Source organism: Eumetopias jubatus, unplaced genomic scaffold (assembly GCF_037043125.1).
Source record: "Eumetopias jubatus isolate StellerSeaLion01/CBP00866 unplaced genomic scaffold, mEumJub1_p1.0 scaffold_9, whole genome shotgun sequence".
Taxonomy (NCBI): Eukaryota; Metazoa; Chordata; class Mammalia; order Carnivora; family Otariidae; genus Eumetopias; species Eumetopias jubatus.
Genome location: NW_028274815.1, coordinates 21,814,022 through 21,831,397, shown reverse-complemented (window position 1 = coordinate 21,831,397; position 17,376 = coordinate 21,814,022). Strand labels below are relative to the sequence as shown.

At 51.4% G+C, this 17,376-nt stretch overlaps 1 protein-coding gene across 2 annotated transcripts in view; it reads left to right on the top strand.

The window, feature by feature from the left end:
- Positions 1 to 13,812: 13,812 nt before the first annotated feature.
- Positions 13,813 to 17,376, top strand: part of CIB4 (calcium and integrin binding family member 4) — a 46,581-nt gene continuing 43,017 nt past the window's right edge. For both annotated transcript variants that reach the window (XM_088026170.1, XM_028099403.2), the window contains exons 1-2: positions 13,813 to 13,866; positions 14,285 to 14,319. In XM_088026170.1, the coding sequence (XP_087882296.1) occupies positions 13,813 to 13,866; positions 14,285 to 14,319 (89 nt within the window). The remainder of the gene's footprint in view (positions 13,867 to 14,284; positions 14,320 to 17,376) is intronic.

The following is a 17,376-nucleotide window of genomic DNA, read 5'->3' as shown; positions in this document are numbered from 1 at the left end:
CACCCCCCCATCTCATCTCCTTGAGGCCCAACCTCCACCTGTTTCCAGGGCTCTCTCTCCCCCCTTCCTTCCTCTTTCCCTCCCTCCCTTCACACAGCTCCCTCTGGAGCAGCTCTTCCCCACCCACCGCCCCAGACTGCCTCTGGGCCAGTCTCTGCCTGCCCAGAAAACATTAAGGACAAGCTCTGAAATTACTTTTTCCTCTAACACAATCCAATTATTCATCTTAACTCCTTCCCCTACCAGTCTCCACAGGCGTGTGAAGATCCATCATCCCTTGATATGAAAGTACGCTACCCCCTTGGAAGGCAGAAGTGGCCAGAACAGTTTCGTTGGCTGTTTAAATTGCAGTGCTGTCTCTCTTGCTGCTTGAGCCTGACTATAGCTCAGAGATGTTTCTGTCGGCCCTACCTCCTGGTCTGATATGTCCTCCCCCCTCAGGCACCGCCCCTCCCTTGTTAGTACCTCCCTAGCCCCAACCTCCCTCCCCAGTCCAGGAGCCTTCTGGAAACAGCCCAAACCCTCATTTCCCAGTTCTTGCTGCCCCCGGGGCGCCCTGAACCATAGGAAGGCCTTCCTGCCCCTCCACCAGCCAGATCTCAGGAGCCCCGAGGCTTGCCTGGGGCCACTCCGTCTCTAGGAGGCTGAGGGTCTCCTAGTGTGTGATTCAAACCCAGGGCCCCTAGAGCTCTACATAGTCAAAGAATGGTAAGCCCTGGCAAGTCCCCAGCATTTGCTGGAGCATCCAGCCTATGGGAAGCATCAAGAAATGTTCATCTGTCTAAATCAGAGGTCCATTGCATCCGGGTCCCGGAGGGAGGCCATCAGACTGGAATTTGGTCTCCCAAATGTTGTACAAACTATAGCCCCGGCTCCTCTCTGCTCCTGCGCTGCCATCAGTGGTCTGTGACCTGGCGGCCTGGGGCGGGCAAAGGAGCCTCAGGCCTCGGGCCCGAGAGTGAAGACACAAGCCTTCTGGGCCGGTTCTTCCATAAACTCATTTCAGCTGCTGGACACGCCTGCCCCTGTTGGGCCTCTGTCTCCTCAGCTGGAAAAGGAGAGGTTGGACTAGATGAGGTCCAGAGGCCTAGAGCCCAGTCCTAGGAGGGGGCCGTCTTTGCTCCAGGCCAGAGCTCATGACTGTGCCCGCCACCAGACTCACCTGTGCTGGCCGCGGCTGTGCGGCCCTGAGCTGTGGGCAGGGGTTGAGACTGCACTGGCTCCTGACCTTGGAGGCTGAGGATGCTGGAGCTCTGAGGGACTGAAGGGAAGCCAGGGCAGTTGTGGGATCAGGGCGGGTGGCGGGGGGGGGGGGTAGTCACTCAGGGTGAGGCTGGAGAGACGGGCAGGGTCTCTTGCGCCATGATGAGGAGTTGGTATTTTACTCTACGTGCAACAGAGGGCCATTGAGGAGGTTTTCGATGGGGGCCTGACATGTTCTATGTTTTTAAAAGCCTCTCTGCCGGGGCCCCTGGGTGGCTCAGTCGTTAAGCGTCTGCCTTCGGCTCAGGTCATGATCCTGGGGTCCTGGGATCGAGCCCCGCTTCTCCTTCTCCCCCTCCCCCTGCTTGTGTTCCCTCTCCCTCTGTGTCTCTCTCTGCCAAATAAATAAATACAATCTTTAAAAAATAAAAAAATAAAAGCCTCTCTGCCTCTGTGCAGAGAATGGAACTAAGGGGAGGCCCGAGTGGAATCAAGGGGATGCCCTGGGAGGCTAGTGAAGTGGTCCAGGCGAGAGAGGAGACCAGGGTGAAGCAGTGGAGGTGGAGAGGTGTGCATGCATGGGTTCAGGGTAGGTTGGAGGCAGAAATGGTCCATTGTAGCAGTAAATGTGGTGGTGGTGAGGATGCTGAAGCCTGGGTCTCTCACACTTTGTTTAGGGCCTGGCTCACTAGCACTCAGGGACTCTTTTCTGGCCATTTAGACATCAGGGGGGCTCAGCCAGCCTCCAGAGGAAGGATGGTCAGGGGGATGGAGGGATCACCAAACTTTGCTGCTAGCTGACATGGTGACTGAGGTAGGGCCCTCCTGCCTCCCTCAGGGGCGCCAGGAAGGATAAGAACTGATGGGAACAGAAGGAGGGGAGACTGTGGCAAGGGGGGTGGCACTTGGGTTCCCCTCAGATCAGCGTGGGGGCAGGACACCCCAAATCTCAGTGGTCTCCAATCCCTGAACCATCTTCATTAGTTGCACATTGTCTGTGGCAACGAGGAATGGCTCCCAGCTGGTCAGCCGATCTAATTTCAGGAACCATCTCTTCTAAGAGATGGTTCACACTCAGCGTGGTCGGCTTCAACTCCCAGAGGCCTTTGGGCTGTTTTCCTGAGACGGGGCTCTACCGGCTGGGTCTAGAAGGTGGGGCTGCTCCATCAACTGGGTTTGCCTGGTAGGAGATTAGGGGCACTCTTTGAGAACGGAGAAGGAGGGAGGGATGGCGGGGACGGAAGAATCAGAGAGAACAGCAAAGAGGGGCTTGGCGTGAGAGCGGTGGGCTATTTGCTAAATAAAATTTAAATCCTTAGCATGGTTTCTGCCAAGAAGAGAGAAGTGCTGATGAAAACCATATGTCTCTAAGTAAGTGGAATGAGGAGCCCTGCCTTGTGTGCGCCTGTGTTAAAGATGCTGCTGCTGGTTTCCCATGCAATGGAAAAGTCTCTATTTTAAAGAATACAATGTTAAGAGGCACTCTGAGACAAATCACATTTCGCAATTTAAGTAGTTTACAAGGTCAGCAAAGGAAGGACAAAATAAACCAGCTGAAAAAAAGTCTTGCTCAATACCAAAATTTGTTTAAAAGTTCAATGTTACAGTCAGAAACGGTAATATAGGCTTATTATGTAGTTTTATAAAAATAGCCCCAAAGATAAGACTCTTTCAGGATGGAAGAGAAATTAAAAATGCTGTAAGTACGGGTGCAGATATTGTATTTTCCTGACATTTGAAAAGAAGAGTAATTTTTGTAAAATGTAAATGATGTCATTTTTTACTTTTTCTAAATTGACCCTGCGGCAAACTGAACCCAAACAGAGACGCAAACATAACTACCACTGGTCATTCTGCAGAACAGAAATCGGATTTCTTTATCCAGCATTCAAATTCCAACATGACGTGGCTCCAACTGGCCTTCCCTGAATTTCCTCGCCAGCACACGGGCCTCGCCAGCCCCACCCTGTTCTCCGTCCCCTTGCAGGCTGCCCCTGGTGGGGCCTCAGGTGCGTGCACCTGCCCTGCCATGGCCTTCCTCCTGGCCAAAGGAAAACGTCAGCCCTTCTTCAAGGATGTCAATTTCCAAGTTCTATCCATTCCACTATAATTCCCATGTGACGCTTTTGCATAGAGATTCCAGTTTTCTGAAGAAATCCTCTATCTTGTCACTTTCTTGACCATATTAATCCCAGCTGTTGGAAAGTCTGTATCAGATCACTCCGATACCTGGCTCACCTATGGGTCTGTTTCTAGTATGGAGATACTTTTTTTTTTTTTTTTTTTTTGGCTCTGCCTGATGTTATTTTTCATCACAGGATTTATTTTGGCTTTCTGGAAGGCAGTGCGAGCATCGGAAGGCCATTCTAGTCCAGTCTGGGTTGAGCTGAATTGAGGCTGCCTGTCGGACTTGTGAAGGGTGCCGTGTTCCCCTCTAGCCTTTTCTCCTGGGGCCTCGCCCTCCAGGGTTCCCCCTGGAAGGCCCTTTTTCTGGGACCCTTCCTCTTCAGTGGGGCTCTGATTCCCAGTTTGTTTCCCCTGCCCCATCTGACTGCCAAGAACACTGCTCAGCTTCCCAGTGTCTCAGCCGGTGCTTTGGGCTCAGCCCTTCACTACCTGGGACCCTGCTCCTTATGAATCTACAAATGCCTTGAGGAGGGGGCTGGCATTTTGAACTAATCTAAGCTGCTTCTCTTCACCCAGGTGCCTTGGCCCTCACAGGTCTTGCTTGTCTGGGCATTTCGAACTCCAAATTTGTCTCCTCACCCCACGAGCTTGCCGAAACCTCTAGCAGCGGTTCTCGGGTTCTTATCTACCACTTTTTGCTTGGTTCTGAGCCTCTTGGGTCCATGCCATTCACAAACCAGTGCTGCTGGGAGGGGAAGGGTAGCACTGAGTGTCACCTCCGTTAGCTCCCCTTCTCTCTGGGGTCCCGACCTCACAAGTCCTGGCTACCTGCAGACATGTAGCTTTTGGATTTTTTTTTAAAAGATTTTATTTGTTTATTTGAGAGAGAGAATGAGAGACAGAGAGCACGAGAGGGAAGAGGGTCAGAGGGAGAAACAGACCCCCCCGCTGAGCAGGGAGCCCGATGTGGGGCTCGATCCTGGGACTCCAGGATCATGACCTGAGCCGAAGGCAGTCACTCAACCAACTGAGCCACCCAGGCGCCCTGGCTTTTGGATTTTGTCCAGATCATTCCTAGTGGGAGGACTGGCCTTTGATGGGCTACTCTGACGTTACAGGAAGTGGATTCTTCTATCCCCTTTGGAACGTAAGCTCCCCGAGGGCAGGGACCTTGTCTCCACCACCGCTGTGATCCCTGGCTTATCTTAGCCACGGCTTTAATTATCACCTACGCCTGGACATTTTCAGAGGCTGTCTCCAGCCCAGAGCTCTGTTCTGAGCTCTCAGCCCCACGTATCTGCCATTTGTCATCGCCATGTGGCTGTTCCACAGAAACTCAACACGTCCAAAACTTTGTTCTTCCCCCTAAATCTGTCCCTGCCCCAGGCTCCCTCCATCTACCTGCTGCTTCTGTCTGAGACCAGAAGGTCACATTGACAAATTGCCACTCCATCCCCTCCCATCTCCAGTCGCCCACATTGCTGACTCCGCCTTAAATTGTCACATGACATCATCTAGTCCTCTCCCTGCCACCAGAGCCCTGTCCCAGGACCGTTCCCCTCCCCTCGGGTATTCTGTAGTCTCCTCACGTTCCTCCCCAAAGCCATGCTGGTCTCCTTCCAGCATGTTCACCAGCCACCAGATAGCAGAGTGATCTCTTGAAAACAAAAATCTGATTATGTCATTTCTCTGCATAGCATCGTTCAATGACGTCCCGCTGCTTTTAAGAAAGCCTTTGAAGATAAACCCTCAAGGAGCCACCACCCGGCTGTTCTACCCTAAACCCCCTCCCAGGCTCAGCAGCCCTTGGCACGTTCCATCCTGAGCGCCTTCTCGGTTCTGGAGCGCCTTGCCTTGACTTCCTCTTGCCCTGGGGTGGGAGGTGGAGGGCTTCACACAGGCCCTTCTCCTGCCTGAAAACAGCTTCTCCTTTCCTGTCTGCTTCTCTCCTGTTCATCCTTCAGGTCTCAGCTCAATGTCCCCTCCTCGTAGGAGCTTCCCTGACCACCTCCCCGCCCCAGTTTGTTAGGTGCCTCATGAGGTTGCTGTCACTCAGCACATCAGAATAAACTGTGAATCAGGGGATTGTTGAGGTTTCTCCCCTACTGGGCTCTGACTCCTTGGTCACCACTCTATCCCAGCACGAGCAAGGTGCCTGGAACATCTTAGCAGATTCGTCAGTAATGTTTTGAATAAGTGAGTAAAAGACCAGCAAGGACAAGACAGCCAGCCACCCCGCACCCCCACCTCCCCCACAGAAAGCAACACGGGGAGTGCGTAGCGGAGGGGGGGCAGCTGGGATATGAGGCTTTTAGCTAGCAAGATTCTGAGAGTGTGATCATAAAAATGAGGAATTCTAAACAGTCTAATGCAGTCTTCTTATTGTCGGACTTAGCACCCTGGCTGGGGAGCCAGCAGATCTGGGTTCCAGTCCCAGGCCTGGCACAAATCATGACAAATAGCATTTATATAATGCTTCACAGTTTACAAGGCATTTTCACAGATAGGATCTCATTGAATCAATTCAGTGAACCTCCAGCAAGCGGCTCCTAGAGGCCTGTTGTTGGGGAGATCGGGCAGGGAGGAGCAGGTTTCTAGACCCAGCCTCTCCCCACGGGATCGAAGACAGGTTTCCTCTCCAGCGCTGAGCCTGCTCATCTATAAAATGAAGGAATCCAGAGAGATGATCTTTAAGGTTTGCCTATGGAAATTTAGAACCCAAGATTCAGAACGACTCCAATCAGTCGCACGCCCCTGCCCCCTCCCTAGGCTCCAGACAATACCTCGGGCGTTCCAAGGAGGAGTCACAAGGAAGCGGGAAGCAGGACGGAAACCAGGACGTTTGTGTAGGTGGTTTCTGTGCGCGCCGGCCCCAGGAAGTAGGCGTGAGGGACTGGGGAGAGGAAAAGCCCAGCTAGGTGAGTGTGTCCAGATCACCTGTCTCGAAGGGCCATGACCTCACCGGGACTTGCTGAGAAGCCACAGAACCCCTCCCAGAGCTGTCAGCCAGAAGTCAAGCCTGGCAGCCTTTCTCCACCGGCTCCCACCCCCGCGGGTGGGCTTTCACCCTCAGGAGTGTCACCTGAACTTCGGGGCTGTGCTCACCAAGACTGAGGAGGCTGCTTGGTAGAGACATTCTGGGGCAGAAAGGGCAAGCATCCTTGAGGCAATAGTTGGAGACAGGCCAAGCTCAGGGACGCCTGTCCCCGCAACAGGACCCGATGTCAAGGTGGGACCTGGGGCACCGGGACATTTGATACAAGTTACAGAGGGGCAGAAGCATCACCATCCATCCATGTCCTTGCAACGTGGTGGTGGGGCTCTCCTCCCCCACTGCCACCAGTCCTCTCCCCTCCGCGTGTCGAGCCCCCCCACCCTCTTTTCTAGGGAGTTCTTGGTGTCCAGAGCCATTGGAAGTGGGGATGGGGGGTGTCTGTCCACCTGGGCAATTCAGACGGGCCTCAGCAGATCTTTGGCAAACGAGTGCGCGCCAGGCTGGGTCTAGAATGGCGTGCCCTACCACGGTAAGGAAGTGGCGCACTCACACTGCTCCTCCCCTGGTCATGAGTGGTGCTCCCCCAAAGTCTAAAAGAGGGTCTGCCTGCAAGCTCGGGGATCCCCAGGCCTGGCAATGGCGGTGCTCCTCGTTGGGAGAGCCTCACTCCGCCCCTCCAGTGCTATGATGCTTCTTCTCTGTCCTTCTGTTATAAATTCTGGGCCCGGCTTCCCTCAGCCTTTCCTTTGGATTCGCCAAAAGTCTGATTTGTTAACGGTGGCTGCTTCTAGCCTTTTCCCTCTGCCATGACAATTCACTTTGTCCCCAGGCAATGTGAATGGGAGACGAAGAAAGGAAAAAAAAATGTCTTTTATGAGAAGGTGGAAAAGAACATGAAGGTTTAAGCTTCAAGATATTATCTGTCCACATTCTTCCTCTGCGTGAATCTTTTTAACCCCCAAATAAATTTCACCCTCCTCGGGGAGAGGAAAGGATTTTCATCTCTCTAACTGTACCCCATCCCCAACCCCAGATTTCCTAGTCCTGTATAGCAAAGAATTTGGGTGACTTATGTCCCTGGCTCATGGGAGGTAACCTCTAAATTTGGGGAATTTCCCAAATGATAGGAGTGTCTTCGTTAAAAGTGGTGGGTGCTCCATGACTGAGTTCATGCTAATCAGATGACTCAGGACAGGGGCAGGCCAGGCTGGAAGAGGGTTGGGGTTTTGAGACAGGTGATGTCAGCCTGTCCTCTGGGAAGGGTAGAGGGGCTGGAGATTAAGTGGAATCACATGACCAATGATTCCATCAATGTTTACATCATGAAAGCCCGAGAAAAGCTCTGGACTGAGGCTCAGGTGAGCTCTTCCTAGTTTGTGTGACACATCCAGGAGGGTGGTACATCCTAAGAGCACAGAAGCTTCACATGTGAGACTCTTTCAGACTCACACTAAGAGGTGTCTCTTCATTTGTCTGGTCCTGATTTGTGCCCTTTAAATAAAACTGCGGTCGTCAGGACAGTGCTTCCCTGAGTTCTGTGAGTCGTTCGTTCTAGTGAATTATCAAATTTGAGGGGATAGTGGCTGTTTGGTCGGAAGTACAGGAGGCCTGGGAACCCCAGAACTTATGGCTGGCATCTGAAGTGAGGGGAGTCTTGTGGCTGATGGTGCCTTTAACCTGTGAAGTCTTCACTAATTCCAGGTGATCCGACTTGTGTTGCCCTTAGGTGTATCTATCTACCAGCTTCCTACCGCTGCCTCGGGATCTGTAGTCATCAGTCAGGAGGCTCAGTCTCCTCCAAACAGATGCTCACTTCCACCTTCACCCCAGAAGGCAGACCCTGAGGCAGTTAAGTGCCCTGGAGTTGGGTCTGGGTAGGACTGGCACAACCCTGGGGAAGGTGATGTGTGCTATGGAGAGCAGGCATCCTGCCTGAGGGCTGTGGGTGGGGTGGGGCGTGACGGGCCCCCTCCTCCTCCCCACCACCATCAGTGTGCAGACTCCAGCCTCGCTCCTCGGGTGATGGTCTCTAGGGCCCACTGGATCAGCCCTCCCTAGACCGGGGCTCTCTCCCTGGCTTCCCTGGTCGCTCCAGCTTCTCCTACGTTGGTGCTCTCCTGACCTAGTTGTGGAGTCTTTCCTTGGGTGTGTGCAAAGGAAAGAGAGTTTATTCTCTAGAACTGCTTGGATCCTCTCAAGCTTCCATCCCCTAAATAATATTTCAGGGTCTTCCAAGTTGAATGATGTCTTTCCCGTTTAAATCTTCCATCTATTCAAAGACTCACTCTCAGTTTCTAGCCATGCGCCCCAACACAATCCCTACTCCTCCCAGGGCAATGTAAATAGAAAACTAAAGAAATCCTTTTTGGAGGAACCAGTCCCCTCTATGCAAATATTCAGAATTTCAGGTTTTGTGCCCACTTCTTTCCCCCATGTCAGCATCTGGGTGCATGAGGGGGCTCCTCTGGCCATGAGGAGACATCCTTGGATCCATGCGTGTTCTGTGCATTTTTGCTAGGGTCCCACAAGGCATGACCTGGCCTTCCGGGTAATGTGTTGATGTGCACTGTGGGAGTTTTAGCATCCTGTTTGTCCCTGGAAAAGTGCCTTAGTGGGCTCTTCCTCCTGGCCAGGCCTTTGCCTGAGCTCTCCACCTCTCCAGTCCTCTCCCTGGGGCACGTGAGAATTTCTGGGTCCCCTGCATGGCCAGGGAGGCCAGGAATCCTGCCTTGGTCATGCCTCCCTGGCCAGCTTTGTCCTGCCCTGTGCACAGGCTGAGTATCAGGCAGACTTCTAGAGGTGTCATGCCCCCCCCACCCCGCCACGGTCAATGAGCTCAGGGAAGGATGACTCAAGCGCGAGACTCTCAGCTCCCAGGGACATTTCTAAGCACGCTTGCACCCTCACCCTGGGGTAGTGAGCTCATGACGGTCTAGATTCCTCGCTCTCTTCTTCATCCTCATTGTCCCCAAGACTGCAAGGGCAAACCTCCCATCCTCTTCCTCTGCCTGCTGAGAATGCCTCTACAGAGTCCAGGATCTACACCCCCTTGACGTGCCTCTTGCCACAACAAAGGAATTTAGAAAAATCCTTTCTCCAGACAAAGGATGGCTTTCCAGTCCACTTGGTTGCCGGGAACTCAAACAAAAATCTAGTTGATGTTCAAAGCTGGGCAGTGACTTGCTCCAGCATGATCTCTCCTTGCCCCCGCACTGACGAACCACAGTGGGTGGGACCCCCTGGGCTCTAAGACTCACAGGCTGAGGAAACAGATCTGAAACTATTTCAAGATATAATCTCATTTACATGTTCCTCAAATAATATTCACGGTGGACCTGCCATGCGCCAGTCACTAGGTTAGGACATAAACACTCCTTGAAATTTTTAATAACTGCTTTATTAAGATATAATTGACATGCCCTACAGTTCCGGCTCAAAAGTGAACAACTCAGTATTTCTTACTGTATTCACAGAATTGTACAAACATCACCACTACCCACTTTTAGAATATTGTCATCACCCCAAAAAGAAACTCCAAACTCATTAGCAGTAAACTGCCTCCCGCCCCCAGTCTCCCCTCTGCCGGCTCCTGGAAATCACTAATCTACTTTCTGCATCTCTGGATTTGTTTCTTCTGGACATTTCGTGTAAATGGAATCCTACAATAGGTGCCTCTGGTGACTAGCTTCCCTCATTTAGTAGAATGTTGTTAAGCTTCATCCATGTTGTACTATCAATACTTCATTTATTTTCGTTGCTGGTTAATGCTCCGCTGTACGGATATGCCGCATTTTATCTATACATTCGCCAGTTGATGAACATTTGGGCTGTCTCCACTTTTTGGCTGTTATGAAGAAAGCGACTATGAATGTTCATGTACAAGTTTTTATGGGGACGAATGTTTTTATTTCTCTTGGGTACATAGCCCGGAGTGGAATTGCTGGGTCACATGGTAACTCTGCTTAACAGTTTGAGGATGTGTCAAACTCTTTCCCACAGTGGATGTACCATTACCATTTAACGTTCCCACCAGCAGTGTATGAGGTTTCTCCACATCCTGCCTGACACTTCATGTCTTTTGGTTTCGGCCATCCTAGTGGGTGGGCAGTGTGAAGGATGGTGAGCATCTTTTCATGCATTCATTGGCCATTTGTGTACCTTCTTTGGAGAAATAGCTCTTCAGATCCTTTGCCCATTTTTTAGTTGGTTATTTGTCTTTTTATTGTTGAGTTATAAGAGTTCTTCATATGTTCTGGATACAGTTTACTTTTCAGCCCCTTTTGGATTTTAAGAGACATCTAAATCAAGGTCAGATGAGGGGTTGCCGTTTTAATAGTCTGCAGCGTTCACTGCAAGGTGATGGAAATTTTGCAAAGAAAGCATTCCGTTCCCCTTGGAGGGTTCAGAGGGTTCGTGCAGGGGCAGACCTTGGAGAAGAAGGACACCAGAACTGCCTGGGCGGGCCTGGGTCTGCTCTCTGTTCAATCACACCCCTTTCAAAACCCCTGTTGGAGAGGAGTCTGAGATTCAACAGGCTGGAGGCAGGTGGGGATGCTGATTGATTAGTGTACTGAAGTCAGGATCAGTTTGGGGGAATTTTCTTCCTTTTTTTTTTTTATTTCTTGGACAAATGAGATGCTAATAGAAAAGTATTTTGGAATTACAGAGGGATATGCAAATGTAAGGTGATATTACTGTTTCTGTTGTTATTTGTGGGAACCAGTGAAAATCCTCTCTAGGAAGAAATGGCAGAGCCTGCGTGGGGTTGAGGGTGTGCAGCATTTTAGGGAGGGCTTAGGGGGTGAAAAGGAAAGGAGAGAGGTGGGTAACAGAGTTTGCAAATGTTGGTTGTGTGTGTGTGTGTGTGTGTGTGTGTGTGTGTATGTGAGAGAGAGAGAGAGGGAGACAGACACAGAGAAGACCTTTGTGATTTCTGGCATGTTCTTTTACCACCTGTATGATTATTTATTTAATATTTTTCTTTAAATGGGCTCCTATTTCTTTTAATTAAATATATTTATAAAGGAAACTTTATATCACAGTTATAAGTGGCAAACCTGCATCATTTTCAAACTGGAATGTACCGGGTAAACAAAAGAACAAAAAACAAAATGTTCTTTAATTCTAGCTAGAGGCCGTGCTTCACAGGTCTGGAAAGCCGCTCTGGACTGGCTCACCTCTCCCTGTCACTCAGGACTCTGCTCAGAGGGTGCCTCCCCAGAGAGCCTCTCAGACCCCCCTTTCCTCCCATCCTTGCTTTGTGTCTTCCCAGTGCTCATCACTATCTAGGGAATGGTGCTTTTCCTCTGCGTGTCTGGTGCCACGCAGGCAGGGCCTGTCTCAGTCACGATCTCCACAGCCGAGCTCGATAAATAGTTGTCGAATAAGTAGCTAAAGCTCTGAGCCCCAGGGCTGTTCTCTAGTTTGTTTTTCTCCTTTTAGCGAGTGTCAACCAGGTGTTAAAGGACATACCAGCCCCTGCCACGCTTGACGCTTGCACCTTGCTCTCTCGGGGGGACTGAGCCAGGCTTGAGAAGGAGACAGCCTTTCAGGGGGTGATCCTCCGGCTCGCCGGCCTCCCGCCTGGTGCTGTGGACCCCCACTTGCCTACTGGCTAGCTGAGTGACCCCACAGCATCGCGGGACTGCACCTGTGTCCACCTTCCCCAGGGTGAAGGAGCCATCCCCTGCCCACCCCACACACACACTTGGCGGAGAGAAGCTGCTCGAGTCAATGAGAGTAGGAGCTCAAAGGGCTTACCAGAGGATGGGATTTAATTACTGACATTGCCTGCTAAAAAATCCTCCCCTTTTCCCTCAGGCCCAGCTTTAAAAAGTAATAATATTATTTACCCTTTACTGAACACTCACTATGTGACAGGTGTCTTGCTAAGTAAGAGTTTTCTATAGCTATTATTTAATTGTATCCTTGCAATAATTCTATAAAGTGGGGATTTATTGTTCCCATTTTACAAATGAGGGAACCGAGGCTTAGAACAGTTTCATGACTTGCCCAAGTTGAGGCAGCCTGCCTATGTTCTTAACCATGACATTGTAACAATCACATAAATGCTACCACCTCCAGGAAGACTTTCTGCCCAGCAGAAATAATAAGGAAAATTTCCTTCAAAATTATAAGGAAAAAATTCCAATCTAGAATGAAGTCACAGTTAAACTAGTAATCAAGAGTGAAAGTGAAGTAACTATTTTTTTGACATGCAAATTGCTTTCTACTTACAAATACCCATAATTCTGTACTATGAGCGCTCTGCTGGCATCTGCTCAATCTCCCCTGGTGTGTGTGTGTGTGTGTGCGTGTGCGTGTGCGTGGTGAGTCTCTGTTTCTCGAGGGCTGAAACCATTCACTCATCTCCCCCAGGGTCAAGCCAAGTACTTGGCACACTATAGCTGCCCCACCTGTGTCCCCAAGTGAACGAAGGATTGAGGGCCCCTGGGTTTCTTCCGTCAGGCTACCTCCATGGAGGACAGATGAAGAAAAATGAGCAGTTCCATTTCCAGAGATATAAATTCACTCTATCAGAAAGCCCCTGGGATGTTTACCTAGGACAGTGTGAGGGTGGACGTGCAGACCATCCTGGAAGCAGGGACAGGGGACATGGTTTGGGGAGGACCCTCCTGGCCTGTAGAATTGATGGCTCATGCTGGTCTTCTCCGTCTTTCCAGATTCACTCTCTACCCTGTTCCTCATCCTCCCAGGAGCGCAGAGGAAGAAGAGAGAGTGAAGCTGGGGTATTTAGTCCATGTGTGTTGGGCCGGGACTGGTAGCAGCTCTGGGGTTACTGGCCCAGATTCTGCTCTCCTGTGTGGCTTCCCCACACCCTGACCTTGCCATTGTGGGTTATTAGACCTTCTTCAAGTTACCCTGATTTGAGTGTGCCCTCTGTTCCTGCAGGGACCCTGGTCAATGGGGTGGAACGCCCTTTTCTGTGCTCTTTTGGTCACTTCTTGAGGTCAGAGTCTATGCTTATTCATCACTGTGTCCCCACGCCTGGCCCAGTATTTGGGATGTGGTCCTAATAGCTAACTGACATTACCGAGCACCTATAATGTGCTAACACTATTATGTGTATTACTCAAATAATCCTTGCAGCAATCCCGCAACTACCACCTTCATTTTATAGATGAGGAAATTAAGATCCAGAGATGTTGAGTAACTTGCCCAAGGTCACATGTCAGCGTGTGGCAGATCTGGGATTTGAACCCAGCCAGAGCGACTCATGAGCCAACAGTATGACTCTCAACCCTGTTATTGGGTTGCCTTTCTGGTTGCTGTTTGTGTGTAGGGGGAGGACGTCTATTAGCCTTGGGAACCAAAAGAATCTGCTCCTTTGCTCACTCAGAGGCTCGAATAGAATGGGCAGAAGGTGGAATGTGGGCCACCATAGCAACTGGATCACCTGGTCACCTCACCTGCTGAGCCCTTGGGGCTGAGGTTCTACTGCAGGCGGAGAGAAGGGTGGGGTTGGCATGGGGCAGTGTTTGAGGCACCAGATGCACTGGGAGGACTTGGAAGAATACCAGGTGGGTAGATGAGGCAGGATGTTCTGGGCAGAGGTGGGGGAAGCTTCTGGAGGCAGGTGGGATGAACGGGGAAGCTCTTGCCTGAGACCAGAGAGCGGTAGCTGTTGCCTTTGACAAACCTGCGTCCAGACGAGGCAGACCGGTCCACCGAGGCCTCCTTCCCCATTTGTCTCTGGCTCCAGAGCCCAGGGTTGTAGTCTTGACTTCAAACCTCTCTCCAGCTCTGTGACAACATGCTCCTTCCCAAGGCTGTCAGAGCCTGGGGTTTGCTCCTCTGCCACCACCCGGAGCCATTTTGCCAGCTGTAGGATAAGAGCATGGGCTTCTCCTCCCCAGGTCCCTGAAACTCCCCCCTCCCCAGGGGGCCGGAGCAGGACCGGATGGAGTGGGCAGGTCACCTCTCTGTGGTTTGTTGTAGGCCCTGACCTTCCTGACCAGAAATGAGATCCTGTGGTGAGTCAAAGGGCCCCTTTCCCTCCCCTTGAGCTGAGCTCTCGTCCTGGTATGGTCTCATGCTGGTCCCTGAGTATGGTCCCCGCCTAGCACTGCGGAACCCTGGAGATGAGACCGGCAGGCAGAGACAGACCCCCGCCAGGAGAGCCCAACGGCAGGATTCCAGGGCCCAACGGGAGTTGAGCGAAACCTCAGGCATCAAGCCACCAGGGGCTCCAAGGCAGGATTGCTTCACAGAATCACAGATGTGGATGGGGCCTCTTGGGGTCATGGGGGGAAGGAAGAGCGGACTTAGGAAGCAGGTCTGAAGCCTGGCTGGGTAAACTTGGATGTGCTCTAAGCCCTGGCTCCCTCCCCAAGCCTCTCTTCAGAGCCTGCCATGGGTCAGACACCATGAGGGCCTTGGGAGCATAACGGGGAGTAGTCCACGTGCCCGTCATCATGCAGGTTCCCGTCCAGCAGGGAAGGCTCTGGACTGAAGACAAGCGTCATGCAGTGTGAGGGCTGCAGACTCTCAGGCCTCCTCATGGGATTGCAGGGGGCATAAACGGCACGGTATATGAGTGCTCCGTCCAGGTCCAGAAAGGGGGATTGAAAGTCTTATGTGATTCCTTCTCTTGCCCTGCCAGCCGCTAGGCACCCCTTGCCCAGGCCAGCAGAAGACAGGCACTCAGCTGGACAGAGTTGAGCAGACAGGCTCTTGCCTCAGGACCACCAGCCCCAATGACAGGCAAGCTCCTGGCTGGCTTTTGAGAGCCTCACTTGTTAGGTTATGAATTGGAAGCTGAGGGACACTAGATATTTGAAGAGAACATTTAAAAGTCTGCATTAAATCATGTCATCATAACATTTCAGAACACCAGAGATAATGACAAGAGGCAAAAAGCTTCCATAGAGAAGACAAAACCAAAAACAAAAGACCTACAGAGGACCAGGAATCAGAATGGTTTGGGACTTGGAAGACAGTGGCTAAACTTCAAAATTATAAGGAAAAAATTCCAATCTAGAATGAAGTCACAGTTAAACTAGTAATCAAGAGTGAAAGTGAAGTAACTATTTTTTTGACATGCAAATTGCTTTTAAAAATGACCTCTTACGCAACTTGTCCGAGGAAGATTTTGGAGGATGTGCTCTATTACCACGAGTAAGTAAACGGTGATATCTTGGTAAGCTAGACAGGCATATCCAGGTTGCTTCCGTTTTTGTAAAACAAAAGATTCTACATGCGCGCATGCGCGCGCGTACACACACACACACACACACACACACACACACACACACACACACACGAGAGTATGTGTGGAAGGACACACACACATGCATGCTGATCATAGGTTAGCTTCTTGGAGGGGCCCGGGCTCACGTCGGCGTTAGCGTGGCTGCATTGTCCGCAAGGTGAAGGGCAGTGCCGAAACGCCCACCCAGTGGCAGCTGCAGCAGCACTCAGGAGAGAAAGTGGATCAGTGGGGCTAGACTAAACCCCAGTCCCTTTTGGACAATTGTCCTATGTGGCCTCCGAAGACGCGTGGTGATTTTCCTGTTAATGTGACAAAGACATACAGCCTGGCTGACGGTGCAGTTGGAGAGATCGGTTCAGCTGAGAAAAGGATCCAAGAGACTGAGAGACAAGTAACCTCTGGACGAGGGTGGCTCTGCCCTCATCTAATACTTTCTCACCTTTTTTTTTTTTTTTTTTACTTTCCCACCTTCTTATCTGTGCTGTGCAGAGGACACAAAGGCCTGGTCACCAGATCTGCAGATGACACACAGCGGGAGGGGTAGACCACATGTGACACACTCTGGTCTCGGGGCTGCCTTGGCCGGGCTCCCCCAGGAGGGGTCTGTCCACCCTCAATTTCTAGCCGGTGGGGATTTTCTTTCACAGCTTGTCCCTTTCAGCCTCAGCTCCAAGTCAGCCCTCCCTGACTTCTGATTCAATTGTTCCCTGAGAAGCCCCCGACTTCCAGATGTCTCTTTGGGCTCAGCACACGGCCCTTCCAGGTCTTTATCTTCAGCCGTGGCCACAGACTCCATGTCTGGGGCCTGAGCGCAGGAGGGCACCTGTGGCTTCCTTTAGACCTCCAGGGTTGGAGCCCAGGTTGGCCCGACTCAGTCTGAGCCACTTGCCCTGCTCGGTGTCACTCAGGGGCTGCCCCGTCATGATTGTGGGCTGCGTGTGAGTCTGCCTGGGGAGCCTGAAGCTTTGCCTCTAGCCCCCACACAGGCTGACCGGCCATGAGGGCCTCTCTTCCCTCTTAACACCCCTGAGGTCCCAACATTTCCCAGCCTCCAGGCCTTGTCCTGGCCATTAGCGCCTGGCCCTCCTGGAGCACCCATCACTGGGTCAAGGTCAGCAGGCAGCATGGTTACGAGCTGGCTTCCCGGAAGCCAAGGGGCTGGGCTGGAGGCTCAGCTCTGCTCCTTCTAGTTGTGTGACCATGGATGCATTTCTTTGCTGAGCCTGTTCCCACACTTACAAAAAGCCTGATACAAAAGTACTGGAACCTAACCTCACATGGTTGTTATTAGGACAATTAAATGATCAAATGCATGTCAGGGGTCAGAACAGCACCGGGCACGTGGGTCAGTGCTGACCAGGAGCTAGCTGTTATTTTCATGCTTTTATTATCTCTTTTTCTGCAAATGAGGAAACTGGTTCAGAGAAATGAAGTGGTTTGTCCAAGCCACACAGCTTGAAAGGAGCAGATCATAAAAGCTACCTTTTCAGGCTAAAGATAGGGCTATTTATAAAATGACTGCCGGCTGTCCTGTAGGGCAAAGGACTACTGACCCCATGGGCCCAGGAGCTGAGCCCGGGAGAAAGAGGAGAAATGGAGGCTGCACCAGAGCTGTGTTCTCAGTCCTGCTTGCAAGAGAGGAACGTGGAAGCTCATAGAACGTAGAGGTCCTGCCCCGACCCTGGCCTTGAATGAGAGTCTCTAGGGGTGGATATGGGTGCTTTCACAGGCTCCCCACATGTTTCTAACGTGGAACCCAGTTGAATATCACTAAATAGGGCCTCAGAGGCAAGGGTGCAGAGAAGGGCATACAATAGCC